This window comes from Bombus fervidus, chromosome 4 (genome assembly GCF_041682495.2).
Source record: "Bombus fervidus isolate BK054 chromosome 4, iyBomFerv1, whole genome shotgun sequence".
In the NCBI taxonomy this organism is placed as follows: Eukaryota; Metazoa; Arthropoda; class Insecta; order Hymenoptera; family Apidae; genus Bombus; species Bombus fervidus.
The window spans coordinates 17786271-17809697 of NC_091520.1; the positions used below are offsets into that span (position 1 = coordinate 17786271).

The 23427-nt window shown below is 40.2% G+C and overlaps 2 protein-coding genes across 15 annotated transcripts in view; one reads left to right on the forward strand and one right to left on the reverse strand.

The window, feature by feature from the left end:
- The window catches only part of LOC139986092 (peroxisomal leader peptide-processing protease-like), a 28830-nt gene that overhangs the window by 1543 nt on the left and 3860 nt on the right, over nt 1-23427 (forward strand). Inside the window, exon 2 of one of the 7 annotated variants that reach the window (XM_072001123.1) lies at nt 9245-9424. The exons of 1 other annotated variant lie outside the window; for it this stretch is intronic. Coding sequence is in view for 1 of the 6 variants with exons in the window: in XM_072001120.1 (XP_071857221.1) it covers nt 11657-11780 (124 nt within the window). In the remaining 5 variants the exon portion in view is untranslated. Of the gene's footprint in view, nt 1-5056; nt 5464-9244; nt 9425-10388; nt 11781-20554; nt 20932-23427 lie in introns of those variants that run through there. 5 more of the 7 variants (XM_072001127.1, XM_072001120.1, XM_072001121.1 and 2 more) reach the window with 5 other exon arrangements.
- Nucleotides 103-23341, reverse strand: Itp (ion transport peptide). 8 transcript variants are annotated; one of them, XR_011799566.1, is made up of 4 exons: nt 18700-19499; nt 5657-6240; nt 4159-4821; nt 103-3081 (listed from the first exon to the last, which is right to left on the reverse strand). XR_011799566.1 is itself a non-coding variant. In XM_072001133.1 (4 exons), exons 2-3 carry the CDS (start codon nt 6235-6237, stop codon nt 4701-4703), a joined length of 702 nt encoding a protein of 233 aa, XP_071857234.1. In that variant the 5' UTR covers nt 6238-6240; nt 23013-23341; the 3' UTR covers nt 103-3081. The 8 variants fall into 8 exon arrangements, 7 of the variants coding, with proteins under 7 accessions (XP_071857234.1, XP_071857236.1, XP_071857238.1 ...); XM_072001133.1 differs by lacking the exon at nt 18700-19499 and adding an exon at nt 23013-23341 and having other exon boundaries at nt 4701-4821; XM_072001135.1 differs by lacking the exon at nt 18700-19499 and adding an exon at nt 20294-20435 and having other exon boundaries at nt 4701-4821.

The following is a 23427-nucleotide window of genomic DNA, read 5'->3' on the forward strand; positions in this document are numbered from 1 at the left end:
AAATAGAAATTACGCGTAATATAGTCTGGGTAATGCTAAATCGAACGGTTGTATCAGAATCATTATAAGGGATAATGGTGAAATACAGAGACGGCAGAAAGGTTGTTCATTTTTGAATCATCTTTATTCACGCAAAACAAGAATAGATTTAAATATCCGTGTCAATAATCGTACGCGTACACATATGTGTGCGTACACGTCGCTTAGGTACATGAAGCGCGTGTACGTAATTTTTGATGCATATACATGTGTGTTTATACGTTACACTTTATGCGTATGGTATATAAAGTATACGTATAATGTACAGTATGTACATGTATGTATGTATATAAAGTATATAATATATATTATACATTATATATTATATATCAGATAGTATATATTATATACTATACATAAGATGTAATATAGTATACATTATATATATGTATAGAGAGAGACAGAATGAGTGATAGAGAGAGAGGGGAGGGGGAGAGAGAAAATTATAAAAGAATCGAATTAAATCAAACAATATACGCACATCACGCCGCGTCTTTTTCGTTTCTACCTACGTACCTGGTGACATGAGCAATGGGTTACCATCGATATACATACATAAAATACATCATATATCGTAAAACGAACAGTCGATAATTGGTGTTTTATCTGTTGTAACGGCGACATTCGCAAGACTGAGTAACAAAAGTGTGCAGGTGATTTCGAGGAACAGTTACATATGTTACGAGGTAGAAACGGATATATATCGGCGATGAGATTTCGGAACGATATCGGAATGGGTTCAATACTGATTTTGGAATGGTTCGTAATTCCCAGGATTGGGACGAGTGTTAGAACAATAAATAATATTTAGTAACGTTAATGGAATTTTCATAGTATCCACTTAACGGTTCCTGCTTGATAATCAGAGATCATCTATCGGGCTGTAAACTTATACGCGAAAATGATTAATTTCGATCGTAACATTTTTCATACAATAACTATTTCGAAGAATATTGTTGCGTAAGTTTTGTGACCGCTTTACGATCGCCTTTCTCAAACTAAAAAAGTAAACAAATAAATAAATATTATACATTTACTACATACGCATAACTCTGTTTATCGTTCGACTCGTGAACAACCGAGTATTCGCATTGGTCGTTGTTTTAGCTATCTACACCACGCAATTTTGTTCGCTTCCCTATATTTTTCCAAATAATCATCAAAGGTGGACTCGAAGTTGTCACATTGTCGTAGCAATTAAACAACAATAAGTATGCTATAAACTAACAATATAATATAAAATAATATAATATAGTATAACACAATATCAGTAATAGAAGTCATAGTCGTAGCAATAGCAATAAGTTAATAATAGTAATAGTAATAGTAATAGTACTAACGATAATAATAGTAGCGATAGTAATAGTAGGGGGGCTGTAATAGTAGAAGTAGCAATAGCAGCTGTAGTAATAATCAATAAGAATAGCAGTAATAAAAACAATAGCAACTGCAATAGTATTCAATGATGATATCGATATCGTTGCATTTCCGTTGTAGTTGAAGTTAATAGTAGCAATAATTGAAACAATAGTATTAATAGATGTAATAGTTGTGGTGAAAGTGGAAATAGAGTAGCAAAGAGAGTGACGATGCAAGTAATTTTACTTATATACAATTGCAACGAGAATAGCAGTAGTAACGGTCACAGTAGCGATAGCAGTACTATTGGAGGTAGCAATAGCAATGATTTAACAACCACAACAACAGTATAATTATTTTTACTGTTTTTGTAGTTTTTGTAGAGCGGCGATTGTAATAGTAATAGTGGTAGCAGCAGTAACATTATAGCATTAATAATAGAAATACTGTAGATAATTGGTGACGTAGTATTAATTTGATCCACGAATCTTCCTCGGTTTTTGTATCGAATGCCCTGCTTTAGCCAATCATTTAAACATTTCGACGATCGAATCGAAGTCTACTACTAAAATCTATAACGAAAATCTTGTCCTCTTCCACAAGTGCATATAAAGCGGTTTGGGCGAGATTTTTAATGGTAATTGCGACAAACCATCATAAAGGCTCTATCTATCTAACTATTTAACTATCTATCGATCTACTTTAACCATTGGAATCATATACTGAATAAGTAACATGTACGATTGCTAGTTTTCTAAGAATTATAATATCAATATAAAAGGATAAAAAATAATAATCGTTGTAATAACGGACGACGGTATTTAAAGTAAATAATTAATGATTAATTGAATAAAACGCAAATATTCTGTCGACTAGATTCGTATATGGGTTCATTAGCACGCAAACTTTGCTCATACCACTTCGTTTTCATGCTTTGATACGCAATGCTTTGAAAAAGGAGAAAAACGAATGAGACGAAGTCGAGATAACGATAAAAACGAATAATTTAACTAAATACTTTATTACGTCTACGATCACATCGATCTGTCGGTAGACCTGTGATCGCTTTATAGAAAAAGCAGAAATTTTGCTGATTTATTTAACCGATAATTCATCGACTATTCGTCCGTTAAATCTATCTAAAATTCAATCTGTTTCTGTGAAGATTTGTTTCTTCCCGGATGCATATTTGTATGTCTCATTCTTTTTCTCTCCCATTTTCCCGCTCTCTCCGTGTGAACGAGTGTATGCGTGTAGTAATCAATTACTTTTACTGCTAATCCATTCGATGCATCCTGGAAACGAAAGGAAGAGGTATGATAGCGTAGCGTGCCTCGAATTCCCAGTTCAGGGGTGTTCGATCTTTCGGACGTTGCGAAGGAAGTAGCATGAACGAATGTTGATAAGTTACTCAAAATTCTGCGGAAAATAGCAATGACCATTTTGTCGCAATTGTTTCTTATAGCTTCTCGTTTCTCGTAGTTCCTCGTTGGTCTTGTTAGAATCGTTCATCGTAGATGTCGTGTAAATGAAAGTCTTCGTAATGAAAGCGCCTCTGTGTTCTTTTCTTCTTACTTCTTGCCGCCTAGGTACTCGACCATCTCCAAAAGCTTTTCCTTTTCATCTTCAAGCAGCAATGCTTGAACGCAGCTGTTGAAGTATTGCGTACCAAAACAGTTTTGCCTAAATATATAAAGAAATAAATTAGATCCGATATATATATATATATATATATATACCTTATATCTCATCGTGTAAATCGGATTTTTTTGTTTGTAAATCGAACGTAAAACCGAGGAAGAAGAAGAGAAAAAAGGAAAAAAGAAAAAGAAAGAAGAAATGAAAAGAAAAAAATCTAGGATTCGTTCGTTTGGTTTCGTATGGTCTTCTTTCACTCCTTGAAACAAGAAACTTTCTCATTGTTATTATCAGTGATACACATGAAGTTGTCGTTTTACCACACATGAAGTTGTCGTTTTACCACACGTGAAATATCAGCGAATAGACCACGCCTTTTTGTACGATAAACACACACAAACGAATCCCCCAATTTCAATATAACGATTGTTAAATAACGTAGAATTGAAAAATTGAAAAATGTACCGATTGAAACGGTGTACACATTTCTTTTCTTGTAAAACGTGAAATGACTAGTAAATGATTTACAATGGATATATCTTGTCCGCAAAAATCGTAATTGCAAGGAGACAAAAACAACAAAATACATAACAACTGCTTCCAGCAACGGAACCTGCAAAAATATTTGAACGTTGCAAAAACTTGTTTTATTATTCTCTCCTCTTTGCAGTACATATTTCCATTGGCATCCTGTACCCGTCGTGTTGTCTGAAAAATGTACGTTAGTACAAAATCTATGTTGTTTCGACAAGGCACGATAACGCGCGACAAAAAACAGTTAGAAAAAATGTCGAAAAATTGCCCATCTCAAAAATCGTTGGCAGAAAAATGGAAAAAGCGAATGAAAATGAACGAACGCATCGGAAAAAGAACGTAACGACGCGTCCTTTCGTATCTTATGTATACTCAAATATGGTTAGGTACGATATTGAAAAATCAATAAGCATAGAAATAAACATGTACTTATCTGTCTACGAGACGTAAGAGTTAGAAGAAATTAATTGGAAAAGAGTAATCACTTGTTGCTCAAAATGCGCATAATGCGTCTATTGAAATACATATAAAATGTACTAAAATATAGAGCAACGTCATTTTATTATTGCGAAATTTACTTAGAATTACCTAAGGGCAGATACAGCATGCGCATATGTCGCGTATCATCGTGTATATCGTGTGCATCGTCGTTGAGTCGTGGTTCATAAATTCTTGAGATGACGACAAAGGCGTATAGTTTCCGTCGATCGGAAAATAACTAGTTCGATCGTAAATGTTGGTAACTATCGGGAACGAGAATTTGTTAACGAGCAACGAAAACAAACGTGCAACCAAAAAGTAGAGAAAATTCAAGAATAGGAAGATAAGAGGACAAGAAGATGAGAATGGAGATGGAGAAAGAGAAACAGAAAGAGGGGAGTAAGAAGAAGAATAATTTAAAGAGGTAAAAGTAGTCGAAGGAGAAAGAAGTAGTTGATCGAGACTTAAGTAAGATGAATGATCGCTGAAAGAAAATGATAAAATAGGAAAGGACGATAAGATGATCGAGGTAGATCGAAAAGAGAGGAAAATGAGAGAGGCGAATGCGTTCGGCGAATAGAGTACTACACGTAAAGCTATAAAATAAAAATACGCGGATAAGAAATCATAAACATAAAAAAAGAAGCTACCTAAACCCCGGGTTCCGCTCCATGAAGTGTCTTGATCCATGTTTGGATCTTCTCTACTTCGTCTTGTAACAACAGTACGTCTAAGCATCCTTTGAAGTAGTCCGATGTAAAGCAGTTTTTCCTGGAAAAGATTTCAAAATACAAACACTAAATATAATCCGGTGAATTCGCTACATATCGTTATCTTGAGTAATTCGTTCTAGATCTGAAAATAAATGAAATATTAGCGAGGTTCGTTCTCGCTAGTATAAGATAAGGATTTTTAGACAACCTTCGACTCACAAATTCACCGACGAACGGTAAAACAATACACTTTGTCCAATATTCCTTCCTTCTTCGAACCTATAATTTGCAATTTCTCGACATCTGTATCATCGACGTATCCAATCGAAAGTACGCTTTAATCCATCGAAACATAATCGAAGTTACATATCGATCTTTCGATAGTCGCACTTCCTCTCGTAAGAAGTTTACGTAAGGCGTAAAAACAGTCACGCGCATGTTCTACAGAGAAAATGTTCGAACAATTTCATATCTGCACAGTATCGAACATCTTTCTTGCCCTCCTAAATTTTCTCTAATTTGTACCGTTTTTGAGGCACGAAACATCTGATCGCACACGCGTTGCATTATCGACGGAGTAAAAAAGACAAGACAATCACCGTATATGTAACGCGTGCAGTAAAACGAATGTTTTCTATCGAAGGGACGGAGCATGTCGACGATAATGTCAGGTAAAAGCATTCGTGATAAAAATAAAAATGTAAGTACATACTTGCTTATATTTTATATCGAAAGAAAGGAATCGTGTCGCTTGCATTACTTTACGATGGTACCGAAAAATTTCGTTCGTCGATGGCTATCTAAATCCACGATACGTTACAATAAACACACTAGACGAATAGATGATGCATATAGGATTGATAGAACGTATTCGAATCTTTATGGATAATTACCTGCACAGTTGATGTAATTGAGGTTCCCGAAACAGGTTATAACAATCCTCGCAGATACGGTCCAGCCGGGCAAAGATACTTTTATCGTATATACCCTTACATTGAATATCGATAAAAGACCTTTTACCCAAAGGATGTCCATTCAAGATGCCAGCGTCCGTTAGACCGATGCACGACGAAACGAGTAACAGTGTCACAGACCAAGCTAACACAGAGACGAGTTTTGGGCAGGGTATCGATACAGTTGACACGATCGACGATTCGCTTGGTAACGAAGGTAACCTCGAACACGAGGTTTGTTGTACGCTCCAGGAATATGACGACAAGTTCGATGTCGGCCACGTCGTTGACAATGGTAGAAAGATGGACGACGATGACAACGGCGATGACGACGATAACGACGACGACGGCGTCGATGGCGACGGCGATGGCGACGTTGAGGTTGTCGTAGAAGACGACGACATCGTTACAGACGACATCGATGTAGTTGTGGATGGGATAGATGAACGAGACATCGAGAGCGGTAAGGTTAACGATGATAAAGACGACGATGAGGAACGAAGCCTCTGTTGCCGATGCATAGTCTGAAAAAGAAACAAAGTACAAAATAGATTGGCAAATCGAAAAGAAACGAAGATGTCAAAGAGAACGATCAATTTATATCCTTTGAACTAGAAAGACATGGTCGAGATTTACCAAAGTTCAAGAACGAATGATATCTCTGTGGCAAATAATGTATCTACGATAAAACTGCGCCAGAGAAAAGAAAGACTAGCGAATATCGCGGAAGAAAAGGTGAAAGAGGGGGAAGAGAGAGTGCGAGAAACGTAAAATTCGAAGATGTATCGAATCCGTCCATTGTGGAGATTCGTGCAAGTGCTTATATGCTTGTACTGTTCGTACATTGCTACCAGATGCATATGGATTTCGTACTTGTACGTTTCAATGTCCCTGTACTCTCTTTCTCGAACCTAACCCCTCGAAAGTGTACAGGTTGTTTCGTGGCACTCGTAATAGTGGCCGTCCGTGTTCTCCTTGTCATTTTAGCATGGTGACAGTAAGAAACAGCGGCGACAGCAATAACGAGAAGGAGAAGAACGTCGTCGTCGACGACGATGACAACGTCGACAATAACGAGCGCGGCCCTGTTCGAGCCGAGCACACGGCATTTCGAGGCTCGACAAACTCAAAGCGATTCGTGAGGTAAAAGTAAAGATGTAAAGCTCTGCTCCTAACCAGTCCCGCGGCAGTCGTTGTGAATGGACCACACGCAGGTAGGCCCCACCTGTAAACGTCCCGAACCGACAACTTCATTAAGCGGAGCTGAAGCGCAGAGCGGCACAGCACGGCACGGTACTGCATAGCAATGTGCGAGACGAGGGGAGCCTTCTTATGCGCGGCGATGCGGGGCAATGCGAGATTCTCGAACGCACGACGGTTTCTTGTTTGTTCTTTTGCCTTCGTCTCATCGGCGCGGCGGCACCTGTACACGCCGAGGAGAACGTTTCGCTCGGTTCTCTTTTTTCGGAACATAATCACTGCTCCCGGGTGGGATCTTATTTTTAGCCACGACCGATTCTTGGAACTCTCAAACCGCCCCACTCTATATCGGACCCCCACCTGGTAATTACCTGCAGCCCGATAATTTGCCGCTAAAGTCGCTCGGTCTCGATCGTTAAACATCGTCCCACGGATTTTCAGACCGAGTATGATCGTTCATCATCGATCATCGATCGCCGACCGCCGACTGTTGATCGCCGATCATTGGCCGTCTCGCTGCGTTGCGTCGTATCGCGCCGCTAATACATCTAGTTTTTCTAACAATTTGCATTAATCTGCGACGATAATCGACGTCGATAAACGGTAATCGATCGATTAAAACTCCACTTAACAGGTTTAATTACAATAGTTAAATTTATCTATAAACGAGTTTCCATTCGTTTCCGATATTACGTGTTTCGATAGTATTTAGCCAGATTTGCGAGAGTAACGTTGATTTGCGATTAAAAGTCTCTACAGCTTTCTCTTCTTCGCAGAGCGAAAAAAGATAAATTCCTGCTTTGCTAAATTGGAATTCTAGGTTCGTCTCGAGTCCTGAAAATAAACAGAGAATAAACAACAACTATAGATGGTGAAGGCGATCAACCTGCGTCAGATCAACTAGAGATGAAAAAAGGAGGACGAAAGGCTGGCGGTAAAGATTTTAGGGTGGAAAACTATAACTAAATATGGAGGTTGAGGGGCGAGGAAGAATGGATGGCGAGATGGGTGGAATACGAAGGGTGAAGAGCAGATAGTGGAGAGTAGAGTGGAGAGCAGAAAGCAAAGTGAGTGTACGTAAACGAAGAAAAAGTCAATGGAGACCGGTTACTCGACAGGTGAGGTCTTTCCTCGGTCGAGCCATGCACAGGTGTGCAATCTGTAAATCCCCCTTAGCAAAAAACTATACACTCTTCGGCACCGCTTCACGGCTCTGTCGCGCGCTGTTATCCGAGTCACTAGTTATGTACGTACGTACCGTATACACGTTCGATGCTTACACACGACCGAATGCAACTCCTTTATCGACGCGCATCTTAAACGTTTGCATTCGAATCGTGCGCATTAAAATATAGATTCTCCTTGCACCCGAAATATTATCGACGTGCCTTCGAAGTTTTCCCGTTTGCTCGCGTCCATTTAACTACTTTTATTTCAGATCTAAAATGCAACGCCAGAACGAACGTAATAATCGAACGAACGTTTGTCGTTCCTCCAGTGTTGTACAAGCTCTTCCGAGAATTCGGAATTGAGAGCTTATCGAAAAGAAGAGATCGGTTGAATTTGTTTGTTTGAAGAGAGAGTATCTCAAAGCATATCCTGTTGCGTTGTAACTATGCCACTACCAAGAATCGGTAACATGTTCCCAGAATTATCAACATCAAATAAGAAAATAAGATGGCTAGGAAAACGGGGGGGAAAAAAAGAAAGAAGAAAGAGAGAGAATAGTAACGTTACAAGTTGAATCGAATCGTTTTGAGCCGAACCCACTGAAGTCGAAAGCCAGTTGGGTCGAATGGGATAAGAGGAAGGAGCCACGAGGCGAAACGGTCTATATCGTTAGATACATCGTTGGGCTCTCCTCACCAGGTGGTCCTCTTCCCGTGCCGGATGACTCAATCGTGAGAAGGAGTTGCTCGACGAGCTCACGAGAAGACTCGCTAGAACCGTGTGTGCTTCGTGTCTTGGTCTGAGTTTGTCTGCCCGTCTCCTACCACATTCGTGTATTCACGTACGTAGTACATATACGCGATTCAGTCCAGTCCCTTCCCGACCTCCTTGGCTTTCCTCGTGAACCAGCTTACCCGATATTTCTACGCTGGTGACAGTGGTGTGCGTACTTACACGTGTATGCAGATCGTTCTGGTCAAACACGTGGATCTTTCGAATAAAACGATCTTCTCGTCGTCTCTTTTTATTCATACGCGTTCATTCGCGAGGAAATTAATCGAAACGAACGGAGCTTAGAAACAAGAAGAGAGACGACGCGATACAGATTCGCTGCTTAATAGAGCAAGCAAGCAGAAAAGATAGTCGAAGTATTTGCAGGGACGGAGAAAAATTAAACGCGGAGAAAGATTAGATGGCTGAAAAAAAAAGAGAAGAAGGAGAAGAAGAAGAAGAAGAAGAAGAAGAAGAAAAAGAAGGAGAAGGAGGAGAGAAAGGGAACCGTTTGAGCGGTAAGCGAGCAGATTCAAAGGGAAAAAGAAGAAGGAAGAAAAAGAAAAGGTAGGCGCGGATCGTAAATCGATAGACAACGAGGTGACAAGATCAACCAACAAGGAGGATTATCGATCACCTTCAAATTAATATACGAATTTGAACAGGATACTTAAAATTGTATTTATCTATTATTCTCTTTTTCCGTTTCATTCCTACATAAAAAACTCATGGCTGTTCACGCTGTGTTGAGAAATCGATTCTATTTAAAGAACACGTATAAGAATAACATACGCAGCTATGGTGCACGGTACCGACAGATGTTCCGATCAACGATAAAAATCGACGACGAAAGAAATCGAGAGATTTATTCGCTTGTAAACGGTAACAGCGCAGAGGGAGGTGCATAAACTAAAAGTGGTGCTTAAATAAGTACCATATACCATAGGTATTAAAAGAAATATCAAGAAAGCGAAAAGGCATCGAGGAATCTATATCGTTCTTGAACAAGTTCGAGAACTTTCCGGTAGAGTCGAACGTAGTTAGAGGTAATACTTTGAAAGTGCCGCGAAAGTGCTGGTTATCTGGTCACGATCGAAGATCAAAGAGGTGGGATAGGAAGAGGAGGGAAAGAGAAGAAAAAGGGAGGGCGGGGGTTGTCAGCGGAGCGGGGAGAAGGACGCGGAGAAGCCGAAGAACTCAAGGAGAAGGAGAGATAGGCGGGTTGAACGGACGACGGAGGATCGAGGCGTCCGGCGTCCTCGATCGCGGGATCTTGGAGCAAAACTAACGATCTCCCGTTCGCTTGCAAGATCAACACGACGATAATTTAATACACGAGATCACCACCCAGGTGTGCTCTGACGTGTACAGATGCTGTTTGTAACCTCGACAAGAAGGAAAAGGCTGAGTCGACAGAAGTGGGAATCTGTATACTGTATGGCGTATGGGATTCCAAATGCGAATACGAGCTCTTCCCCTTTTGCGCGATCTCTCTCCCTCCCTCCTTCCCTCCCTCTCTCTCTCTCTCTCTCTCTCTCTCTCCCACTCTCCTCTTTTTCTCTCTTCCCCTTTCCCATCCCCATCGTCATCCCCCGTACGTTGGTCTCTCTTTCTTTCTCTCGTGTCCGTATTCTCTCTCTTTTTGCACTACCGATATAAATGACATATACACGTGGACGCGTGCGCAGACTTTTGCGAAATATTTCGAAAACGTTTCAACGACCGATGGATAGATACATCTTGTAAAAAAACTCGATCGTTGCTGGCCAACAAACGTACGCTCGAAACGCACGGTCATGAAATATCGCGATCGTCATCGTGACTCTACCTCTGCTATGCCTTCGCATTTTAACATATCGAAAATAACATATCGAAAAATAATTTCCAATTGGAAGGTGGATACTAGCTTGTTGTAGCTATTAAATGCCGGGAACGCAGAGCACAAAAAAGGGTACGTTCCTTTGACGTCATACGCTTTCGTAGAACCAGCTCGATACATCGAATCGTCGACAATCAGAATTAAAAAAAAAAAAAAAAAACAGAAACACGCGTATACTACTAGTGGTTCTCCGATTCTCGAAGAGATGCTACATAAATAGAAGAGCCGATGACGTCAATCGTTTGCGTTAATTACATAAGGACAGTCCTTATTAACTTATGCCGACAGCTAGTGACGAGTTAATGATCGCGATAAAATCTCTAAATCCATTTACCGATCGAACGACGATTCTCGTTTCGTACATCTCTTTTGCTGCCTCTTTTTATCTTTCCAACTGTTTAACTATTCCAATCAAATAGTACGGTCGAACGTCGCGTCGTCTAATTTGGCTCCGTATATGTATGTATGTATACACGTAGATAGGACACGTAAATATACGTATATACGTGTTATCTAATCGTTATTTTAGCATACGTATATAAATAATCTAAAAGCTAAGTATATCGTTAACATACGAGTATAATTAGGCAAGAGCAAATTTAACATGTCGATTAATTTATAGCGATGGAATTTGCGTAAAGAGAATTACGATTCAAACGAATGACGCGTGTACCATAGCGCACAGATCGATTTCTTCAAATCCTAGTTCTCATTAAAGACGATTATATTTCGTGCATCGTCTTATTCTCTGTTACGTAGTTTGTGTTAGCGTTACGTTACTCAACAAAAATCACGTGAAATCATAGGTTTTTCCGTACTCCTTTTTCATCTCGAATCGCTAATACAAAGGAATTTCGTAGAAACAAATCAACGCGCTAGTCGATATTTGCATTAAAAGACGAATAGTGAAACTTATTTCCATGAAATTCGTGGAATACTCACGAGCAGAGCAAAACAAGGCAAATCAAGACAAGACAAGGCGAGACAAGACAAGGCAAGGCAAGGCAAGGCAAGGCAAGGCAAGCCAAGGCAAAGCAAGGCAAGGTAAGGCAAAGCAAGGCAAAGCAAGCCAAGCACAGCTGCGTCCTGCGTCCGCATGCACCTTCGTATGCAATGTACGTAGTCGACGCGCGGGTATTTGCGAAGGAATGTTCAACAGGTGTGTCGCTCGGATTGAGCTTTATGCGCGCGTACACGCCTTTCCTTTCGCCCTTCCTTCTTCTTTCTTTCTCCCTTCTGTATATCCCCATTTTTCCTATATGTTGAATCTTGTACGCCAACAGTACCGTAGCGTATACTCGAACAGGCCGATCATAATATAGAAAGTATCGCAATAGTAAAAAAGAAACGCAAAAGTAAGAAATATTATCCGCGCCTCTTCCGAACCTACTTCCGGCAAGATAAATCGTAGAAATATCAGCTTCTACTTTATACGTTCCTCGCTTCGTCTATACCGATCCGTTCGTATCCGTTTAACGATAAGTAAAATGCTTGGAAAAGTGTGACGTAATATGATTTTCGAACGACGTACATATGTAAATTGTGTTATTTAATGTAATAATACTGTGGTGTCACATTGTCACTGAAATCGAACGTCGAAGCCAATTATTTCTCGCCGAGTCGAGATACGAGAAAGTATACGAATATATACACAGTACACAGCCATCGACAGAGAAGTTACTGTTTCTTCAGTGTGGCCGTGTCTTTTTCTTAGTATGCTTGGAATCATTCTCCAACTCGCGGCTAAGTGGTGGTTAAGAGGAAGCTATAAGGAGAGAATCGTACACGATTTATTTACACGATCTGGCCTGGCTGCCCGTTACATTTTAAAAGTGTAAAGTACATGTATATATATATATGTATATATATATATATATACACACATTTCGCGTATGTAGGACAAAGCCTGCACTGTGGTGGTCGCTTCTACTGTCGTTCTGGTCATCGTATCAACATTGCCGTCTAGTCGCGGATTTCACCCATCGGACGTCTTCAAGTGTTCCGTATCGTACGTCGTTGTTTCTATCCACTAATCTTTTTTTTTTTTTGTTTTTTTGTTTTGTTTTTTTTTTTTTTTTTTTCTTTTTGAGTAGTGATAATGGCGACAATGTCAATGAGCGATATGGTAATTTTAATACGGCCGCTCTCTATTGTCGATAATAAGCGAGTAATAAGCGAATAGCGGCGACAACGACGATCAAGGTATCGAATATAAGCGTGAAGAACGAAGATGGTGGCCAAACAGAAGTAAATATAGAAATTGAATTGGGGCTGAAGCAACGGTACTAAAGCAACGTAGTGTTCGCGAGTACGCGTACAAGTAATAGCAGAAACAAGGACGGGAATAGGGGCAAAAGCAGAAACAAATGCAGAAAGAAGAACAAGACAAGAGTTGCAGTCACTGCTGGCAGCAACGTCGCGATTGGACATTAGCGTCGAACACTGTAGTGGGGCAAAGCAGCGTTCCGGCAGACAGCTTGGCGTCCTATGGTTCGCATTACGACAAGCTGTAGCCTTTCTCTGTCTTTCGCTTCTCTCGTTTCGCTTCACCGCATCTTACATCGCTAATGTTTCGACGTGTTTTCTACGGTTATTCCAACATATCCTTTTCTCAGTTTCTCTTCCCTTGATATCTCTGCAATTAGTTTGCTTTCCTTTTCTTATCTCTTCTCTCCTCTTCTCTTCTCTTCCTTTCTTTTATTTTCTCCTCTTTTCTTTCTATCTTGGCAATTGCAAAATGCCAACGAATTTCCACGAATCCTACGACATCATTGGCAAACGGATAAACACGCGAGCGAGACGAAGATCGACGAAGAATCGAATATAAACGCGATAAACGATGGCAATTGGTAAATGTTTGGAAGAAACAGAAAGAAGCAGGGGGTAGCTATCGCGAGTTTGAGAAACGCGAATAAAAGTAAATCGCGATGGAAACGGAAACTGAGAAGGAACTGATCTCTATGACGTTTCGCGATAGACAAACGTACGATTCGAACTAATCGAACTGACCGTTCGATCGACGGATCTTTAAATATTCGTACGAACATAGTATAAGACTACTCGTGTATAAAAAATTGATAAGGAACATGTGCCAATTTTCGTTTGTTTCTCTTCGACCATAAGCCACGTCTCGTTTAGACGGGAGTTACGGAGCTAGTACAATCTAACGCGATTAATCGCTATACTGGCTTAGCTTGTAACACGATCCGTTGTAAGCCGTACGTAGTAGTAAGTTCATTTTGTTCGCTTGAAATCAAATTTCGTGGCAGCGTATAGCATCGACGATGCTACCAACCGTATAAAAGCAATCGCATATTAAAGATGCCAGTGATGTTTATGAATTTATAAGGAGCGGAATCCACGCTACATTTCACGTCTGAAACATCACGAAGAAACGATGCAACGATATTAAGTTTGCTGGAATCGTGTGTCGCAATTTAGTTAAATGCAGCGCATTTGCCTACTTGCATTTCGCGATCGTTTTATAAGATTTCTTTCGAAACATCGCGAGATCGACCACGATTCCGTCCGTTCGTCTTCTAAGCTAATAATTTCGAGAACTCGAGCGAAATACCGAAAGAATCGAGACCGTACGCTACGTTTCTACCTGCTTGCCAGAAAATGCGCACGCTCGCTGGGCGAGTTTCTCGAGAGGCGTGTCGCTGCTAGCTACAGGTGGCTGTACCTCATTCCTCCTACTCTTTCCCGATTTCCTTCGTCGTCATTTCTTTATTTTATACTTATACTCTATGATATCGCATACGCAATGTCCGTTTCTTTCGCTCTTTCAGAACTTCATCCGGTACGAGCATATCTGCATTACTTTCTTTCTTACTTACATGTTGTTAATCGTTAAATGTCGTTTCGCACGATTCCGTTTTTTAAACAGTGCTTTCCCTTTCCTTTTTCCATATTGTAACCAAACTTTTCCTTTTATTCCTCCTTTATTTCTCTCTTAACGCGTAGCAGGAATATTTCACTCCAGGTGTAAACTCGCCTGTTGCAAAAGGAACGACTATCGAATTAGAACATAAGCACGCGTATTATATACGTGCTATATGTAATTAATAATGTTTCTTCGAACGATCTGTTCGCATCTTCTTACAGCGGTATATCAAAAATACCACACTTTTGGACTAAATCGATATTAACTCTTTTGTTCGTCGTTCCGTTTTACCCATTTACGTTTCTCGTGCGTTTCTATTCTTTACAATTCTTTCGTTTTCTTGTCACCAGTGCGGAAATTGGGATTAAATCGATGTACCTAAGCGAAGAACAAGCCCGAATCTCCTTGTTTCCCGCTTCTTCATACGTTGGTCTTTCAAGTATGACTCAACTCGTGTTTGGTCCTCGCTCGGCCCTGAGTGAAAGATTCTCTGAATGAACTCTAAAGATAGAGACCCTCTATATCCTTTCATCCTCTATCTTCTTTTCACCTTTTCGTTTGTTCTCTTTCTTTTTCTTCTTCGTCTTCTTCTTCTTCTTCTTATCCTCCTCCTCCTCCTTCTTCTTTCTTTTTATTCCTCGTCTTTTTCTAACAGTGTTCCACTCAAGCGCTCTAACAGTGCTCTTCCCTTTTCGTTAATGTTCTCGACAGCATGGTAGAATTTCGTTCGACAACATGTGGTTCCAACTTTTTAAATTAGCTGCTTTCGAGTACTTGTCCGTAAGAGCTTTACGCTTGTCGTGTAAATTCATTTACAAAAAGTTTCGAAGAAAGATTCAAAGATACGGAAGCTCGTAACTCATTTTGCGGCAAATTCATCGAAACGGATAAATAGGTGCATAAGTGAAAGTGCAAAATACAGTTTATAGAGATACGTTATGAAACGAACGATACGTAAAATTGGTAGTTGGCTGAAGCTAAGAATCGAAAGAGTACCGCAGTTTTATTCTATTTTATCAAATTTTAAGTATGTCCAACCTTGGGTCTTTCTGATCGCGCATCCAACGAGATGAAAATAATTGAAAGAACAACGAAAAACCATTTGACTCGCCTAATTGATTTGACTCGATTAACGGAAATGACGATCACAAGTGCGTTAAAATGAAATTATCGCGTTGTATTAGTAGGATAGACATAACAAAAATATAAAACTTACATTTAAAATGCTCTTTCACCGTATTCCCGTTTATTATGCTTTCTAACTGTTTATCCTCTGCTATGCTGTCAAGTCTTTCTAACTTTCTTTCTATGGATTCCGTTCTTCTCTCTTCTCTTATGCTTTGCGCTTCTGTTCGCTTGTTTTCCAGTTGTACAAACTATTTCCAACAGCCGAGACGATCGTTTTTATGCAATTTGGTTTTGTTATGGTAAATCCCTTCCTACAGTAACCTTTTTCTTCCTCTTCCTCTTCTTTTTCTCCTTCTTCTTCTTCTTCTCCTGCTTCCTCCTCTTTTCTTCCTCCCACCCTCCCACCTGCTTTCCACCCCCTATTTTCTCCCTCTTCCCCCTCCTATCTCCCACCCTCCCTTTTAAACAGTTTCGTATTCACTATTAATCGCTCTCTCTCTCTCTCTCTTCTCTTCTCTTTTCTTAATATCGTCGCGATAGCCGACGATATTAAGAAAGATATTAAAGAAATCGTACGTCGATCTCACCGAGAACGTCTCCGCTAGTCTCGATTCTAGTCCTTATTTATTTCTTCTTTACTTCGTTTCTACTTTCCGATGTTTAAGTCTAACGTCAGCGCGAAATGGCTCAAAAACAATAATCACTTCACTAGATATTTCGTACGCGCCACCTCGCCTCCCGTACTTTATCTCAACGATCGTTTAGTCGCTCGACGATCACTTGATTCTCTTGGGAAATCGGAAATCTTTCGTATTTCTGTCTCCTGTGAAACACTTCCTTCTTCGAGGTAGTTCCTCAAACGTCGCGGAAGGAAACATGCGAGACAAGTACCACCGCGGAACTGTGGTATCGCGATCTCGAGAAAGGCGCGCGCGCGGCAGAATGCCCGCCCGCCTCCTCGGCCACCCACCCCCTTACGGCTCCAAGCACCGAGTCCGTCGGGGCCGAACAACGCGAGATATATCGAAGGACAGCCGTTCTCCGACGCGATCCACCGCGCACAGGTGGGCCGTGCGTGACAATCCGAAGAACCGATCGGATTGGCCTATTTGTATATTCATCTACTTATTCCTTTATTTTATTTATCTATCCGGCTTTCTTTCCTAATCTTTCCTTTCTTCTCTGCTCGTTCACGCATCCATAAATCGTCTATACATAAATCCGCTCTCTTCCCTTTCTTTTTTTTTTTTTTTTTTACTCTCTTTCCTTAATACGTATCAAAGTAATTTCGCCCTTTCTCTTACAGTTACTAACTCTTTGAACACAACGAGGATAAAATACGCTCGACGAACTAACGAAAGAGTTCCAACATGACGTTACCTCCAGCTGGCTATCGTCGTTCGTAGGATACTCGAATTTTTTACCAGTACCGTGTTTCTATGGACTATCTCTTCTTCTATAGTTTTTAATATTATCGACATCGTTAACGTCGCTACCAGTATCGTCATCGTTATCGTCACAGTCACCGTCACCGTCACCGTCACCGTCACCGTTACTCGCTGTTGCAATCATTGGAATCACTGGTATAGCATCGTCAACGCTGTTAACATTACATCTACCAGCATCATCAACATCATCACTGGCAATACCAGTTCTATCTACGTTTCCATTGCGTATGTACATATGTACATCTATTTCTATCACCACTATCTACTTCTTATATAATTGCAACCTCTATCTTATTGTCTTTTTAGATCTCATTCCTTCTTTTTAGATGCCATACATGGCTTCTTCTACGTATATTATTTTTGGTAATTAAATATAGTTCGATACATTACTCGAGAATGCTTCAACCTCTGTCTTTCTCTCATACACTTTATCGTCCGGATGCTTTCCTCCTAGAAAAAAATACTCGAAAAATACTTGTTCGATGTTCCTCGTCAATATGCAACGACGAGTATCAAAGATGCGACATAAACGTTGCTTGTTTTCGTCCGATATAAAATATTTTGTCGAGTCAGGCTATGTACGACGAATATTTTATTATTTCATGTTCGGGGAATGTACATTAAAAATTTCCTAGAAAATTTCCTCCGTGTCATTTCGATTTTCTCAAACACCGTGCGTAACCTATTCGGAAAGAACCGAGCTACTTTAGAAACTGTCTCGTCATGGTCGCGTAAACTCGCGTCACGGTTGCATCAACCGACAACAGAACTAAGTTCATTGCGTCATTTTATCTTCTCCATTCAAAGCCAGTTGTAATAAATCTTTCCCAATTTTTTAACAAACGTCTAATACAAAAGTTGTATACAATCATCGTTAGCTTTTTATCAAGAAACAACCGTAGTTTTTCAGCAACCAACTGTTCGTTACGTTTACACGACGATGGATGTCGTCCATCGAACAACAGTAAAGCATAAACCATGGTTCAAAATCAGATTCGATCAGATATGTGTAAGTATAATGAAAGAAAAGGCAAAACATAGTGTAAGATTTTGAAAATTTCCTGCTCTTGTTCAAAATATTCAGCTCGTAAAAGAAGGGATAATTTTTGCGCCACTTTATTGTTTCTCTTGAATGCGGATTATCAGGCTGCGCGTTTAAATTTCAACGAAGAGCGGAGAAACGAAGTAAAAGTACAAAGACGAAACAAACGAACCAAAGAATTATGAAAGAAAATACAAAGAGAAAAGAGAAAAAAATGTATGAAAGGAAATAATGGATAAAAGAGAAGAAAGTGTAGAAAATTGACACGTCTGAGACGAAGCAACGATCAATGCCAATTAATACGCATAACAGCGTTATTTTCGACGAAATATTCCGTTAAATATTACGTACGCTCCAACATACCCTTCCACTTTTTTTTTTTTTGTACTACAATTATACTTTATAAGTTTCGCTTACAAAATAGGTAGTTTCACAGAAACATTCACTCTCGAAACTCACGTAGCGAATCGCTAAGTTGACACGGCTCCTCGTAGCGCGGTGACGGTCGTTGTCCTCCATGGTGGATTATACGCGCCGGCAGCTTCATTTCCCTCGAAGAACACCGAATTAAATCGAAATCAGCCCTACCGATACGTTCGAGACTTAAGAAAATTTCATCATCGTTATCGACTAACAGTTTTCCCTTCCACAAGGATACCGTACACCGGTAAGAAACGTTTGCAACGCGAATACAACGCTAGCCTCGCTTTAGCTTGCTTTTCTTCTTTCCAATATGTAGCTCGTTTTTACCTATAATTGTTCCATTTCTCACGCATCGTGTTCTTCTCTATATTTGCACGATAATTCTCTTCTACGTATCACGTATTTTCTTTTTTTTTCATAATTTTGTCATTGTTTTAGTTGCGTAACATTGAACTTTATTACGATCGAGAGAGAACTCTGTCAACGATGAGGAGGGCTGATAGGTTTAATGTCTGTATCCGTGCCAGTCGGTGCATACGCTCCGACCAATTTTCTCACGCGTTTGGCTCCAACGTCGACAGTTACGCTCCTTGTACCAACAACAACCGTTGTTGCTTCGTTCGATCATTCACCAAATTTATAATCTTAATATCGAATTAAACAGCAAATATGTCTTTGATACGCCACTGTATACGATAACTCTTCCTTTAACCTATACGCGTAATTACTTTCTCATCTTCGACTATACGTATGCTCCTTTTTTTTAATTTTTCAACTCTTTCTCCTACTTTTTTTTAGTCCAACTCTCGCCTCTCCTTCCAACGCCACCACCACTTGCACCTTCACTTCCACCACCACCATCACGCCACCACCATCACACCACCACCACCACCACCACCAGCGCTGCCACTACCACCGCCACCTGTACCTTCACCTCCACCTTCACCTCCTTCTTCTGCTCTATGTTCTATTCCTCCTCCTCCTCCTCCTCCTCCTCCTCCTCCTGTTTTCTCTTCTGCTTCGTAACCCTCTTCCTCCTCCTTGTCTTCCTTTTTTCCTTTCTCTTCTTACCTCTCTTTCCCTTTCGAATTCTAACAAGTATTAGTAGTTCACAGTAACGTTTCAACTTTCTTGCAAAACATGGAACGAACGTAACACACCGTAACCTTTTTTTCACGTATAAATTTTCTAATTTTGTTTCCCGTTGTTTTACATATCGTGCATGTACTTAAGAATTCATTCTGTACGGCAAGTTTAATCGACGAGACTCGAGTTTGCCTTCTTCTTCTCCTGTTTTTCGTTTTCTTTCCTTTCCCTTTTTGGGGAACGGTAGAAAATACAGAAATACAGGACAAGATCACGCAACGGATGTAAAATCTTTTTCTCTCGTGCGTGGTGTGTAGAAATTATACGGGTTAAAACTGATAACCGGTGGACGAAAACAAACAAGTACGAAGAAGAAATATGACAAGCAAAATTAACGGTAAATTTCGCATAAATGGAACACTGTAAAAGAGAGGGGAAAATACAATAACGTCCGAAACGTAACGACACGCGGCACCAATTTGTCAGGTTCAGAGCAAAGAGCAAAGCATCGGTGATAGAGTAGCCAATCACAGTGAATACTGACTCGGAATCGGACTGGTTGTGTAGGGCTGCGAAGCACGCACACGCTTTGCCATCCTTTTCTATTGCGGTCGAGCCCCTCTGTAGGTACGACTGCCACTTAACGCGAATGGACGGTTAAAAGACCCTCCTGTGCGAGTCAAGCGGCCACTCGAAACAACTACGATCAGCCTAGGTTCCTCTTACGCGCACCCGTTCATTGCTAACCCCCTCCTCTGATCCTACTTCGCTTCCCTTCCCCTTTCCTCCCTTTCGCTGTCTTTCAGTTGTACCTCTGCACGCGCGTGCTCGTGTTCTCTCGCGGCGAACCGTATCGCGAGTCACAACGGAATGGTTATACTCCATTTACTCGTACGTAAAGTATTATGCGGTCCGAAAACAGAATTCATCCGAATTTTTCTATTCCGATTCCCTAACACCGTGCCGTTCTGTTCTTGACGTTTCTTCCAACGAAATTCCAAACTTGAATTTTCCAAATACGGCTATACAAATCAACCTTTCTCTCCATCATTGAAGAATGAAATTCCGAATCGTGTGTGATCATCCATCTTCTATCATGGAAGCTTTGAAATAATCGATCAACGTTTGGGACGGTCGTTAGACTCCTCCTCCATTCCATATTTACCATCAGGCTTTTTATAGGTTAGTTTGTTACTTTGATGAATTCTATCGAATCGAATCAACGTAAATTAATATGTACGTCAAACCGATTTTTACGTATCTAGTACTTGGAATTAGCGAAGCAAAGAATATCGAGCAAAGATTCCACGAAGAAAATTAACGTTAGTAAGAAAAGACAGAAACGGGAGAAAGATGAAATGTCCTTTTCCGACGAACGGACCACGATAGGGTTGAGCTATAAATAACTCGACAACTTCTCTGAAAACGGAAAGTAGCTCGCCTTCGAGTTCCGTAGCAAATTCCCAGAATAGCTTTCTGGATCGGTGTTTGTTCGTCCGTCCGTCCGTTCGTTCGTTCGTTCGTTCTTTCGTTTGTCCGGTCGCTCGGTCGGTCGATCGGTCGGTCGGTCGGTCAGTCGGTCGGACGCTTGGCCGGTCGCTAGTATACCATGTGCGATTATGATGTCAAATAATAAGTGATTACGTTGGTTATTTTTCTAACGTCGCTTACACGATCGCTTTCTTGTATCATTTTTTAATAATAAATAAACGAAGAAACTATTTAAATGGTCTCCTTGGACCGTTTACGTATCTATTTTTTTCTTTTTTTCAGTTTTCAGCCGACCGATTTAACCTATGCGACATCTCGTAATTACGTAATCCATTATCGTTTATCGATATAATCAATATGCTTACCGACTATTACTAACGAATTATAATTATCGCACATTATAGGTTTCCAACGATTATCGAAAGAGATTTTAACAACATACTATATTATTTACAGACGTTAATTGTACATTTTAAAATTTCAATATATATGAAATATAAATACAATTCATTGTTAGTAATCGAAACACGATTTTATGATTTTACCATATTATTATATAGAGAGATGATCTAACTGTTAAATGACATCTAATTTTAAATATCCTATGTTTATCCTAATTTTCATCACTCCCCATATGTATCAATTAGACAGATAATAACACGTAAAAGATATGTATATCTGTTTTTCTGTATTTAATCACTTATAAGCTCTTTTCTTTTCATTTTCCATTGCAATATTTCCTTTCTCGAACATTTCTGACACTTTCTATATTCTATTCTCCTATTCTTTAACGATTTGACTACTGACCTTCATCGTTGGGAGAAGATTGTGTAATGATTAATGGATAATGCTTGTCATGTCGAGTGTATAAAAGAAAAATATGTATATATATATATATAGATATAGTAATATATTATACATTGGTATAGCAATAAGAAAAAACTCGGCAAACGATTTTGACTCGTTGAAACATCCAGCGGTTGAAATGTGCTCACGGTTCATTCGAAAGCGTGCGTCAACATGATTCGTTGATGACGTTTACGATATCACTCTCGAACGACCGTGCCAAGATGCAATTGATATAAATTAAAGCGGACAATTAGAGAAAGTGAGAGAACGTCGTTCTTTTCTCGATATATCTCATTGGGTAGACAGCTGGCCGTATATACACGTTATTTTGTTTCAGTTATTTGTCTCTTAAGTCTTGGACGACCATTTATTCGATGACATGCTTCTGTATTTGAAAATGGAACGTGACTGTAACAGTCAAACACGGTTAAACGAGCTCTATTTAATTCAAGCCAAAAAAAAAAAAAAAAGTAGCCATTCAAACTTTCATGTTTTAGTTATTCATCCTGTGTCTCTTATCCATGATTTCTATATAAGTTTTAGAAAACCTGAGAGAAAGAAAGACTATGCGATACATCCTTTCGACTTTCGAAACGATCCGATTCAATTCGACCCGACCCTGGTTCGACTCAAATCCATATACAATTCGTTTTGATTCGATTCGACCCGACTTGTGTTCTTTTATGTCCTGTTGCGTTCGATTTTCTTGCTCCATTCCCTAGTCACGACACGATACGCGATACTCGAGACACTTAGACATGCGACACTCGACACTCGACACTGAATACCGAGGACGAATCCAGACCTTAAAGACAATGACAACGTTACGGTACAGAGTTTTCTCCAAAACCAGAAATTTGCTGTCGATCGAGATAACAATAACTAGAAAGCGAATCTTTGAGTCGGTATCTCGAAAGACGTACCTTGATACGGTCTTCCTTGAATGACAGTAACAGCACAACGAACTGAATCCTTCTGATCTAGGCGTCGCGGCGTTCCGCGTCTAATATACACCTCTCGGCGGGTGTTCGGTGCGCGCGTCCTTCTCTTTCAGGGAGAACCCCTTTCTTCGCCACCCCTTCAACTTGCCCAGAGAATCGCTGCGTTATCGCTCAGCTTCGAGTTACCTCCCTCGGCACCACCAGCTGCCCGCCTAATTGCGAACAGGCAGAAATAGAGCCTGCAATCTTCTTCCTTGCAAATAACGAGTAGCTTACGTCTTGTTCGTCGCGAGCTCTCTCTCTCTCTCTCTCTCTCTCTCTCTTTCCATCTCCCTCCCTCGCTCTTTCCTTTGATTTCTTCTTTCTCTTTTCCCTTTTTCCCTTGTCTCTTCGTTTC